The following is a 13,718-nucleotide window of genomic DNA, read 5'->3' as shown; positions in this document are numbered from 1 at the left end:
ACAAACGCTGTTCTTTATCAATTTTTCATTTCTATCTGTAGGTTTCCTTCTCCACAAGCCCCTCATGTGCCAAAACGCACTGGAAACAGACTGTTTTTCTGCTGGAGAAACCCATCCCTGCCAAAGCCGGTAATTTACTACTTGCCCTTGGGTTTGGGTTGTAAAGATGGCAGTTTGGCTCATTGATAGATTAAATATGCCATTACTTGCTGTACTATTAAATTTCTGCTCACTCCGGTTCACAGCACTAATAGTGGACTTGGGGTCCTTTGTGTTTCATATGATATCAAATACTCTTGATACACTGCCAGCGCAGATTGCTGTCAGCCTTATACTATAGACCTGGTTTTAATTAATTACAGGGCTCATGCTGTATGATAGTGCCAGGTACATTAGTTTTTTAAAATTACAATACCCAGCAGCCCCTGTACTACATCAGTGGTGAGGCAAGAGTTCTAAATGAAATGGCCGATGAACCTTCAACTTGCTGCTAGTGCCAAAACATTCTGTTGGGACTTGTAGTTCAACAGCCCTGGACCTCCAAATCCCAATTATGCAGGAGAAATCACCTGCAATGGTAATTATGCGTATCCCCATGCCCACTCCCTATGAGCCATTGTTCTTTCTGATTTCGAAGCCTATTTGTGAATGCAGACCCCTGCCAATAAGGTAGAGCACCTTCCTATGCAGATAAGCGTTATATTTGTAGCCCTGTAAATGAAGAACTGTTCCCGGCCCCTGTCACAACAACAGGACTGGAGCTAATGGAGTAGAAAGAAAGGAATCTGAACAACATGGGGACTTTTCGCCCCCCTTCCGAGTGCTGTATTTGATGTGAAAGCGCCGCATTGCAGTCCTACTAAAGCTTTTCGTGCTTAAGCTCAGCCCCTCTGAGCCGGCAGTGAGAAGAGATCTCGCAGACTGCCCCCCCCCCGATTTCCATCCTTTTTAAGTTCCCCCCACAAACTCTCCATGTAATATGTGTACACTGCTTGCCTTTTATCTTTAACCTTAACTGTGTCCAATCACGAAAACACACCGACTGCACTAAACTGCCTGGAAATGTTCTAACTGCCCGCGCACCCCCTGCTTGCTGCATTCTCATTAACCCTTTCCTTGTATCACCAAATGGGCATAGACATGAGATCTGTTATCCAGGAAGCTCTCCTATTGAAACAAGAACCTGGGACCCAGGCATTTAGGATGACAGAGCCCATATCTGTATCACCCAAGTGTTCAGTTAGGCAGGGAAGTGCACCGTAGTGATCGCAACCCTCTGTGCCAAGTCTTTGTGCTGCATTTGCAGCTTGGGAGACGCAGGTATCAGCAGATATTCGGCTGCAGGAATTAATCAAGGAAACCTGATGTGAAGTGATGAATCAATTCCCTCTGCTCCTTCCCCTTACAACCTACATTAGCAGCACATTTGTTGGGTGACACAAAGCACCAGCATGAGGCGTAAAAAATGTGCCGTAATCGTTACACTTGGCTGAATCTCTGCACTGGGGCTTTTTAGGCAACTTGTGGCCTGTTGGTTCTTTTTGTTTTTTTTTCAAGTTTCTGGGGGGGGGGGGTGTTTCGGGCCGTGCTCGTTCGAGCAAGATCTCAGAGAACGCTGGATAAATTGCTTATGAAATCAGGCATTTGGGTGCGACACCTGAACAGTCCCCCGGTGCCTGAAGTTGTCTTTTGTCTTGTATCGTTTCCACCTGGACAGATGCTTCTGCTCACTCAGGTCTCTGGGAGGGAAGAGTATGCTGTGCAGGAGATTATTCATTATGGAGAGTTATCAGTGCGGCAAGTGCTTGGCTCCAACCAAAGTATCAGTGTCCCTAATGGGGATTTCAATACCCACCCTGCAGGGTTGCACAACAAATGGTTAAAGGCACTGTACAGCTTCAGCATGGGCTGGGTTCCACACTGCACTGCATTAACTCCTTATTTAAGTTTCTGTTTTGTGCCAATGCCGTCTGCTTGTAATGCCATTTGCCCCTTGTTGCTCATTGTTCTTTGCTGCCCCCTCGGTGATTTCCCCTGAAGGTGTCCTGCCCATTATTTATACTCCACTTGTTCCTTCAGTAGTAGTCCAACACATTGTTTTATATGATTGGCTATGCTAATCCTGTTTTTATCATTAAATTGCCAGAATTACTACATTTTAACCCTTATTACCTTAATTACAAGCAGTTAATTTTTAATGAGACACAGGAACTTGTAGATAACACACTGGGGGGGAGACAGGAGCTGGCAGATTACACGCTGGGGGGAGATGGGAGCCAACGGATAACACACTGGGTGAGGGAGACGGGAGCTGTCGGATAACACACTGGAGACATAATAATGCTATGCAATAGATTTAGCTCCTTAGAAGAGCCATGTATAGTGTCGTTCTGCAGCATGTTCTACTCCTGCTTTATCCCACTGATTGTAAACTCCTGATCTAGTGCCTATGGAGCTGGAAGGCAGAACAATGTGAACCTCCCATTTATAGATTCATTATCCATTTGCATTGGGAGCAATTTCAAGTTAAATGTGAGTTTTCTTTAAGATTACAGGTTTTGGAGGCTGAGTCGCACATCCTGTTTTTTTTTTATCTCCGTAGATTTTAGGGTTTGCCCTTTTTTTGTGTATTTTTGGGCCCCAGGGAAATTCTTTCCCCCTACTACTGCTGACCTATAGACGGGAGCAGCAAATGCGTGCGGTTTTGCTGATGTCAGCGCAATGCAGCCTGAGCAGAGCAACTAGATCGGAGTCTGACGTTGAAAATCAGCATTTCTTTTCCACTTGGGCTTTTTACATTCAGTCGGCAGAATACAAATCTGCCGTTTATGTGTCGCATCGGGGGGGGGGGGATGTAGGAAAACTGATTATTTCTGGGATTGGCTTGCGGGCAAACTTCAAAGACGAGGATGTTTCTGCTGGTAAAATTGCTTAATTAAGGCAAAGCTAATGGCTTAATAGAAATGTGCAATTTATATAGAGACAGCTGTTTTCCTTTGGGACACTTAAGTGTTTTATAGCAGCCTTTCTATAGACCTATGGAATTGTGATGAGCGAAATTTTTCGCCAAGTTTCCTCTCGAAAATTACCTATAGACTCCAACGGGTGAAAAAAATTGATGCATGTCAAAAAAAAAAAAAATTTGCACTTTTGTCAATTTTCGGCAAAGCGAAATGGGTCAGATTGGCCCATCACTATCATAGAATTAACTTTGGGGGTTTCATTAAAGGTTCTTGATATCCTGTAGTCATGTTAGGGTGACCCAGGGCTATATGTCTGAGAAAGATATGAATTGAGCACTTGTAAGAAGAAAGAGTTTGGGATAATAGGTACAGTTGGGTGTCACATTTTGTAAGATACAGACAGTAGTGTAAGATGCAGACAGTAGTGTAATATGCAGACTGTAGGACAAGATGCTGACAGTGGGACAAGATGCAGACAGTGGGACAAGATGGAGACAGTGGGACAAGATGGAGACAGTGGGACAAGATGGAGACAGTGGGACAAGATGGAGACAGTGGGACAAGATGGAGACAGTGGGACAAGATGGAGACAGTGGGACAAGATGGAGACAGTGGGACAAGATGGAGACAGTGGGACAAGATGGAGACAGTGGGACAAGATGGAGACAGTGGGGCAAGATGGAGACAGTGGGGCAAGATGGAGACAGTGGGGCAAGATGGAGACAGTGGGGCAAGATGGAGACAGTGGGGCAAGATGGAGACAGTGGGGCAAGATGGAGACAGTGGGGCAAGATGGAGACAGTGGGGCAAGATGGAGACAGTGGGGCAAGATGGAGACAGTGGGGCAAGATGGAGACAGTGGGGCAAGATGGAGACAGTGGGGCAAGATGGAGACAGTGGGGCAAGATGGAGACAGTGGGGCAAGATGGAGACAGTGGGGCAAGATGGAGACAGTGGGGCAAGATGGAGACAGTGGGGCAAGATGGAGACAGTGGGGCAAGATGGAGACAGTGGGGCAAGATGGAGACAGTGGGGCAAGATGGAGACAGTGGGGGCAAGATGGAGACAGTGGGGCAAGATGGAGACAGTGGGGCAAGATGGAGACAGTGGGGACAGTGGGCAAGATGGAGACAGTGGGGCAAGATGGAGACAGTGGGGCAAGATGGAGACAGTGGGGCAAGATGGAGACAGTGGGGCAAGATGGAGACAGTGGGGCAAGATGGAGACAGTGGGGCAAGATGGAGACAGTGGGGCAAGATGGAGACAGTGGGGCAAGATGGAGACAGTGGGGCAAGATGGAGACAGTGGGGCAAGATGGAGACAGTGGGGCAAGATGGAGACAGTGGGGCAAGATGGAGACAGTGGGGCAAGATGGAGACAGTGGGGCAAGATGGAGACAGTGGGGCAAGATGGAGACAGTGGGGCAAGATGGAGACAGTGGGGCAAGATGGAGACAGTGGGGCAAGATGGAGACAGTGGGGCAAGATGGAGACAGTGGGAAAAGATGGAGACAGTCAGGCAAGATGGAGACAGTCAGGCAAGATGGAGACAGTCAGGCAAGATGGAGACAGTCAGGCAAGATGGAGACAGTCAGGCAAGATGGAGACAGTCAGGCAAGATGGAGACAGTCAGGCAAGATGGAGACAGTCAGGCAAGATGGAGACAGTCAGGCAAGATGGAGACCGTAGGCGAAGACGAAGACAGTGGGGCAAGGTGGGAACAATAGGGCAGTGGGTCAATGTGATATCAATAGGGCAAGACCGTATGGCTACAGTAGGGCAAGATAGAGACAGTTGGACAAGATGGAAACAGTTAGACAAGAAGAAAACAGTAGGGCAAGATGTAGAAAGTAACAGTTTATATTAGTGCTGTCCAACCTATTGCCCTTCGGTAGTTAATGAAGTACATTTCGCAGCATCCACCTACAGCCAAAGGCAGTAGCCATTTATATAATACCTGTATTCTCATTGACTAGAGTACTATTTTCAAGTTTGCCTGTCTTATTTTAGCTCCCTGTCTTATTTTAGGGATGTGTTCAAGATCACTGATGGATCACTTTTTTTATTGGTTAATGAGTTCATGGATAGGAATTAAGCACTTGTAAGAAGGAAGAGTTTGGGATAATAGGTACAGTTGGGTATGAGAGTTTGCAAGATGGAGACAGTAGGACAAGATGGAGACAGTTTGGCAAGATGGAGACAGTATGGCAAGATGGAGACAGTAGGAGAAGACTGAGACAGTAGGAGAAGAAAGAGAGAGTGGCACAAGACAGAGAGAGTAGGGCAAGACGGGGACAGTAGGGCAAGACGGAGACAGTAGCAACTGTAGCCATACGGTCTTGCCCTATTGATATCACATTGATATCTACATCCTGCCATATTGTTCCCACCTTGCTCTACTGTTTCCTTCTTGTCAACTATCTTGCCCTACTTTTTCCATCTTGCCCTTCTGTCCTGTCTTGCCCTACTGTCCTGTCTCCTATAATGAGTGGGCAGTGATTATTATAGATTGGAAAGGAGGAAAAGAGCAGCAGATCTGGGTTTGTGCTGACAACTCATTCCTGGTAAAGGAAAAGTCTTCCCTAGATCTGCATGAGTCAACATGTGCAGTTACCCCATACATGCTATAAAGACAGAGGGTTGCTTAGGGCTTGGTGTTTGCAGGAAACTGAATATTTAAATATCTCACCGTGCCTTGCTATAGGGGTATGCTATACAATACAGTATAGGCTGGTTCTATATGGCTCCCATTTCTATTTTGGGGATGAGGGGGAAGGCGCTAGGTCTGTCAGTAAGAGAACAGACCCCTCCCCTCTTTAGGAAGCAGAATTAACCTTTAAATGAAGGAATGGCCATGCCCTCACACTCTGTTCATTTTGCTCACTGACATTTCCCTGACTTAAGAAGCAAATTAAACTTGCAGACTTGTCAGCAAAATACTAATAGGTTATAGGACATGAGTGAGAGGCTTGGACTCTTCTAAACCTTTTCTGTTGCTGAACTTTGTCTCCCAGCATCTTTGTGCACCGAGCATTGCCCTGCGATAAATGGGAATTATGATTGTTCTACCCAGTGTAATAGTGGTGGAAAACCGCTCAGCCCAGTCTGCACATAACTTCATTTCTTAGAGAATATACAGTTGTGTTCAGAATAAAAGCAGTGCGACATCACTAACCTGATCAGTCATTGTTTTTGGTAGAAATTCGTTTTCTACATGGCAAACAATTTACTAGTAGCTGTAGTAGAGTAATAGAAACCCAGCAGACTCAACAGTCATGCCATCCTGCTGATTCTGTATCATTGACTCAATCATTATAACTTGTTCCAGATACTGCCTATAACTGCTCTGTATTAGATATATATAATGGTGTATTGGTTGCTGTATATAAATAAATAAATATACAGTGCCTTGTAAAAGTCTTCAACGCCCTTGGCATTTTTCATGTTTTGTTGCCTCACAACCTTGAATTAAAATGGATTGTTAAGAGTTTGCACCATTTCATTTACAGAACATGCCTACAACTTTGAAGATGTATTTTATTTTAATTGTAAAGCAAACAACAAATAGGACAAAATAACAGAAATCTTCAGAGTGCATAACTGTGCACCCCCGCTAAAGTCAGTTCTTTGTAGAGCCACCTTTTGCGGCAATTACAGCTGCAAGTCGCTTTGGATAAGTCTCTCTAAGCTTGCCACATCTTGCCATTGAGATTTTTGCCCATTCCTCAAGACAAACCTGCTCCAGCTCATTCATGTTGGATGGTTTTTCGCTTGTGAACAGCAATCTTCAAGTCTGACCACAGATTCTCAATTGGATTGAGGTCTGGACTTAGACTAGGCCATTCCAACACATTTAAATGTTTCCCCTTAAACCACCCGATTCTTGCTTTAGCAGTATGCTTTGAGTCCTTGTCCTGCTGGAAGGTGAACCTCAGTCCCAGTCTCAAATCACAGGCAGACTGACACAGGTTTTGCTCAAGAATATCCCTGTATTTAGCACCATCTTTCCCTCGACCCGGACCTGCTGAGAAACATCCCCACAGCATGATGCTGCCACCACTATGTTTCACTGTGGCGATGCTGTTCTTGGGGTGATGGGATGTGTTGGGTTTGAGCCAGACATAGCATTTTGCTTGGTGGCCGAAAAGTTAAATGTTAGTCTCACCTGACCAGAGCACCTTCCTCCATACATTTGGGGAGTTGCCCACATGCCTTTTGACAAACTCAAAACATGCCTTCGTATTTTTAACTTTAAGTAATGGCTTTTTTATGGCCACTCTTCCATAAAGCCCAGCACTATGAAATGTACGGCTTATTGTGCTCCTATGGACATATACTCGCATCTCTGCTGTGGAACTCGGCAACTCCTTCAGGGTTACCTTTGGTCTATGTACCTCTCTGATTAATGCCCTCCTTGCCTAGTCTGTGAGTTTTGGTGGGTGGCCCTCTCTTGGCAGCTTTGTTGTGGTACCATGTCAGAAAAGGTGTGTTTATACTGATCATGTGACACTGCACACAGGGGGACTTCATTTCACTAATTATGTCACTTTTGAAAGTAATTGGTTGCACCAGGATTTTTTAGGGGCTTCATGGGCAAAGGGGGTGAATACATACGCACATGCCAATTTTCAGTTTTTTATTTTTTTTTAAATTCTCTTTTATATATATTTTTCTCATTTCACTTCACCAACTATTTTGTGCAGATCCATCATATAAAATAAGATTAAGAAACATTTAAATTAGTAAAAAGCCAAGGGGTGAATACTTTTGAAATATGCACAGACGCCGACAGAAACTCCATCTGACCATTCGTTATGTATTCCCAGGGATAAATAAAATACTATAATAGGCTGCTAATTCAATTGGATTCTACCTCATCTCTCCTTGCCGGAAAGTCCCGGCACCAAGCAGAGGCCGTGATAGAGACAAGGTGAATGTGTTCCGCAGAGATCTCACCATCGCCCCTCGCAGGCCAGTTCAACACATCAGTCATTTAATATCTGCCTGACACTGATTAATTGTTCCCCTCCAGGCAGCAGTGTTACCCAGTCCTGAGCTGCACCAAAGCACTGGCTAAAGCTTTCTCTCCGGAACATTATTATTAGCGGATTCCTCTGCCAGCATTGCCATGTTTGCCAGGAAGCGCCTGCGGCATAATAGACACTGTGCCCAGTCTAGTTCTCTTATATAGTGTGAGGCTGCAGGTTCTATTCACTTCCCCTCAATACTTTTCATGCACCAATTGTAGGTATAACATTGCTCTCTATTACATATAAATTATCATTTATGACAGCAACAATTACAGCGTGACATATGGGCAAGATGGATCTGCCTTCATTTCCAGGGACACTTAGAAATTATTCATTCAGGGCATAGAATGATTGCAACTCTTCTGTTCAGTTGTAAATAAGAAAATATCAGCAAATTGATGTTTCCTTCCTTTGTTTTACAGAGCAGTAGTCTTGCCCTGCTTTATGTCTGAGATTCTAGCTATCTGTATAACAGAGCATTCTGTCCCAGTGACTGCACAGATCATATCTGATCCCCATTGGAAGCAGCAGTCCTGTTCTGCTTTATGGCAGCTGAGATTCTAGCTATCTGTATAACAGAGCATTCTGTCCCAGTGGCTGCACAGATCATATCTGATCCCCATTGGAAGCAGCAGTCCTGTCCTGCTTTATGGCAGCTGAGATTCTAGCTATCTGTATAACAGAGCATTCTGTCCCAGTGGCTGCACAGATCTGATCTGATCCCCATTTGAAGCAGCAGTCCTGTCCTGTTTTATGGCTGAGATTCTAGCTATCTGTATAACAGAGCATTCTGTCCCAGTGACTGCACAGATCCTGTCTAATCCCCAGTATTTGGGGGAATTATTTAGCTGACAGTTTGCCATTAACCACATTTCCTGATTTGACTCCAGCCCTGCTGATAAGAATGCCAGGGATCAGGGGCAGTGCCCATGGGCATTACTGATCATCAGGAGGAAATGTATCTGAGATGAGAAAACAAATAGATTCTCTCCGTTTGGACTGTAACACAATGAGATGACAATATGAATATTCACAGATGGAGCTGATCAGAATTCCATGCAGGTGGCACAACTTGTCTCAGGGACATCATGTACTGTATGGAAACTGCGGATTATCCTTTATTTTATTGACCTGTGTATGGAGATAAAATGATGGTTCTCCTGATGAGAATCTGTGCAGTACTATGCTAGATACTGGTTAGTTAGCTGAATAAATCCTGTTGGGCAAGAGCTGGGTGACGATGTGGATGTGGTCCTGACCCTGGGGGTCAGACAGTGTTGGTCCCACCTGCATGGGTAATTCTTCAGGTCTAACCTTTATGGCCAGTGGTAGGCAGGTTAATCATAGTTTACATAGTGACATTAAGTTTGTGTCCTTACTAATTAATATAAATAGATTTTCTTGTTGTTTTTCAGGGGACATGTTGAAAGGCAGAATAACTGTGCGCAAGAACCGGAAGGATCCGCGCTCCCTCATTATTACACTTCTATTAAATGGCATTACCCAGACTTACGCCCTCCAGTAGCCGATTGATGCCAACCTTCATACCATGCGCAGATCATTTTATTTGATACAGTACCGACAAATGGAATAAACTGTTAAAAGCTAAACACTCAAATGGGTTTTCATTTTCTACTAATGATCCTTTTAACCTTGCTAAGAGCCAAGGCTGGCCCAGAGGTTCCTTCCGCCTCAGGCCCTTTGTACTTTGATTAAATGCTTTTCTTTTCTATGGAGGACAAATTTTGCAGCCACGTGGGGGTCCCGGGTACATAAGTTCTGGCATTGACCTGCTTCTTAAAGAGAGAGCCCCTGGGGAACTATTAACACGAGGATACAAGCGGCTCTGCTGTGAAAGAGACTTTTAGAACAGTTAATGATCTAGAAGGAAAAGCTCCCATCCTGCAGCTCAATTTATGGGACAATTTAGGGGCTGTTATTTCCCAGCAAGAACAGGAAGACTTGTATCCATTGCCCTCGATTTTCCTTCTCATAGAGACAATTACAGCCACGACGGAAGCTTGGAAGCCTGTCCTAAATCTTATACAGGTATGGGATCCATTATCAGGAAACCCGTTATCCAGAAAGCTCCAAATTACAGAAAGGCTCCCATCGACTCCAAATAATCCAAATTTTAAAAATGATTCCCCTTTTCTGTGTAATAATAAAACAGTACCTTGTAATGGATCCAAAAGTATTGCTTATTAGAAGCAAAACCAGCCTATTGGGTTTATTTAATGTTTACATGATTTTCTAGTTGCCTTAAGGTATGAAGATCCAGATTACAGAAATATCTATTACCTGTAAAATCCCAGTTCCCAAACATTCTGGATTACAGGTCTCATACCTGTATATCTCAGTGTTTCTGGGTAACCATATATGGGAAGGAAAAGAAGCAACTTTTCCTTTAGCCTTCAAATGATATGGTTTTTAAATCAATATCCTTCCTATTCGGCCAGTGAAAGTGCTTTCAGATTGTTGGGGTCACTGACCCCGGCAACAAGATAGCTGTTAAAATCCCAAACCTGAAAACCATAAAAAATCCAACTGCAGGCTTTTTTAGAATACAACATAGAGGCGACTAGCTAATAACATACTTGGAAATGTGATGGCTGGCTGCAAATATGGAAATATCCAAATATTTATCTAATATTCATTCCTGCCGACGCCAGATTACAAATTCGTTTTTTTTTCCCAGTGGTGACCGAATCCAATTAGCTGAAGGAAAGAATAAGGATTGTTACACTATGAGCCTGATTAATATTTGTTCTACTCCTTCATTTGTTAACATGGGCTTATGTTTCACTTTAATAAAATACAGAGGAGAAGCTTGCACTCTATATGTGACACGTGTTGGCATGTGCCATACTAGTTTGGGTCAATGGGATAATTTGCCTGCATCTTCCAGCCTGTTATTCCCGCCCCCTGGTTGCTATGGTAAGTGGTAGTGCATTGGCCTCTGACTGACAGATCTGAGGGGCAGTGGGAGAGACTATAAAAAGCCTTTGTTCAGTATTTCCCTTAATGGCATTTTTGTAACATTCCCTGAGTGAGTGCAAATAAGGCAATTCATTTACCCAAAGCAGCCCATAGAAAAAAATAACCTAAATCATTCTAATAGGTTGGCGTTATCACCTTCCTGCACCCGATATGAAACGACTGCAGTTTAATTAGATGTAAATAAAGAGAGGCCCAGAAATAAACGAGGCAGAAGAATGTGCTGATTGCTCAGAAAATGTTCTCCTTGTTTATTTAGCAAATATTATGAAAGGCACAAAGCGGCATCGGTGTTCAACATTATATATTATTATCCCAGTTATGTCTGGGACGGCAGCGGAACACAAGGCTGTCTTTATAGTTGTACCGGCAGCCGGATGGTTCATAATACTGTTTTACTGATGTAAGCAGACAATCTACCTGGGGCCCCTGTTCAAATCTATCTGTGTACAAATATATCCAACACTCCATCTGTCTGAGCCATGTGCTCAGGAGGAACACTCACTGCTCCATCACAAACTGTCTCCGGATGGAAAAGTCTGGGTTTGGTAGATGCCTGGACTGGGGGGGCCCGGGGACCCCAGGGGCTTCTGCCGCAGGGCCCTCCTCCGGGTCCCCCGTTGAGCAGTCTCCCCGCAGTACTGCACGCTTTGTATTTGCTGCGATCTGCCTGAAAAAGGGAGGTTGTGCCAATACGCTTAATCTGAGGAGAGAGTCTAGGGCGCGGGTCTGGAGTGACGCTGCACCCACATCCTCCCTACAGGGATAAACACTACCCGCCTTCCCCCAAGTATGTGTAAAATAACAATCTTCGATGATTCAGGGGAGATCAATGGCCTGGGGGAGCACCGGCGGGCCCACCATGTTTTTTGCCCGTGTCCTGCCTGGCCCAGTTAGAAGTACAAAGTATCCACGGCACACAGCTTAGTGTAAGCAAGGATCTCCTTGCACGTTTATTGCGGTAGTGAGCAACGTTTCGGGGTCACACCCCTTTGTCAAGCCAAAGGGGTGTGACCCCGAAACGTTGCTCACTACCGCAATAAACGTGCAAGGAGATCCTTGCTTACACTAAGCTGTGTGCCGTGGATACTTTGTACTTCTAACAGATTGTGAGGTTGCCGAACCTCTACCACAGAGCACCAGATATCTAATTGAATTGTGGTGTGCGAGAGCTGGATATATTTTGTCTGCCTGGCCCAGTGCCAAGAGAACCCACCTACCTGACTGCATAATGCCTATTAGTGGAGGAGGCATATTAGTCTGGGCTTTTTCCATGGTTTGGGCCCCTGGTTCCAGTGAAACCTTAAGGCTACAGGATAGGATAAATCTCTATAATACTTACCTTGATTTTCCTTTCCTGGCCATCCCCCTGGTCGGCATTAACACTTGGGTAGCCCCGCCCCCATCTGCATGCAGGCACGTCCCCTAGCAATGTTTAAATTCCCCTACCCACCGTGTCCATGTAAAAAGCCAGTGAGTAAGGGTGAGCATGCTGACCAGGGGGATGGCCAGGAAAGGAAAATCACAGTAAATATGAAAGAGATTTATCCTTTCCCTGGCCATCCCTGGTCAGCATTAACACTCGGGAGATACCAAAGCAATCAGATAAGGGAGGGAAACAAATGCTTAAGAATTTAATTAATCTTTGGTCACACTCTGAATGACCTTCCAACCAAAAGAAGCCTTATTTCTGGCTCTAACATCTACTCGATAATGTTTAACAAAAGTTTTTAAACTGGCCCTAGTGGCTGCTCTACAGATGACATCTGCTGAAACACCCGCTTCTGCCGCCCAGGACACCGCCACACCTCTCATTAAATGAGACCCCACTCTTTCAGGTGTATCTTCTCCTCTCAATAAGTAAGCTCTCTTTATGATTGTTGCAGTCCACGTCCTCAGGGTTACCGTCTCACCCTTCCATGCTCCTGCAGCGACTATGAAGAGCCTATCTGACTTACGAATAGGCTCTGTAATATCTAGATAACTTTCCAAACACTTTTTTACATTCAGAGCCTCAGTCACCATTGTCACTTCTGCTGCTAAATGTATAGGCTCATTAATATGAAAACTAGAGACAATTTTAGGTAAAAATTCCAGGACTGGTCTGAGTGACACCTGGGTCATTGAAAATTGTATGTGGAGATTGTGCCAATAAAGCTTCAATCTCTGACATTCTTCGACTTGAAGCAATGACAACTAAAAAGATTGTCTTTAAGGTCAGATCACACAAAGAGATCTCTCGTGGAGGCCAGAAAGGTGGTTTTGAAAGGGCTTCTAATACAATGGCAGATCCCACGGCAATGGCAGTATCTTTACTGGAGACCTGATTCTCACCGCTGCTTTAAGAAATCATTAATGGCTCAGCCGAAAAACCTCTGCCCAATATTGCAGACAGTGCCGATACATGCACTTTTAAAGTGCTAGCACTCAAGCCCCTTTCCAATCCTGACTGCAGGAGATCTAAAACCTGCATAATCTCCGGCTTCTGGTGATCGACTCCCTTTGGTGTTGCCCAAGTGCAAAAACAGTCCCAAACTTTATCATACCTCCTGGATGTGCTCCCTTTCCTAGATTTCAACAGTGTCAAAATTACTGCTCTGAACATCCCTGATCTCTCAACCTGCAGATCCTTCCTCACTGGAAGCCTGAATGGAAACTCCACTGTCAACCTCCTTAGAAGTGGATACCAAGGCCTCCAGGGCTACTCTGGAAGAACAGCTATAACCTCC

The 13,718-nt window shown here is 44.7% G+C and overlaps 1 protein-coding gene across 2 annotated transcripts in view; it reads left to right on the top strand.

Moving 5' to 3' along the window:
* The window catches only part of prmt3.S (protein arginine methyltransferase 3 S homeolog), a 46,952-nt gene extending 37,350 nt beyond the window's left edge, over positions 1–9,602 (top strand). For both annotated transcript variants that reach the window (XM_018259782.2, NM_001096891.1), the window contains 2 exon segments: positions 42–129; positions 9,408–9,602. In XM_018259782.2, the coding sequence (XP_018115271.1) occupies positions 42–129; positions 9,408–9,517 (198 nt within the window). In that variant the 3' untranslated portion in view covers positions 9,518–9,602.
* The last annotated feature ends 4,116 nt before the right edge of the window (positions 9,603–13,718 follow it).

Source organism: Xenopus laevis, chromosome 4S (assembly GCF_017654675.1).
Source record: "Xenopus laevis strain J_2021 chromosome 4S, Xenopus_laevis_v10.1, whole genome shotgun sequence".
In the NCBI taxonomy this organism is placed as follows: domain Eukaryota; kingdom Metazoa; phylum Chordata; class Amphibia; order Anura; family Pipidae; genus Xenopus; species Xenopus laevis.
The sequence above is the reverse complement of the archived record's forward strand: the minus strand, read 5'-3'. Positions and strand labels throughout refer to the sequence as shown.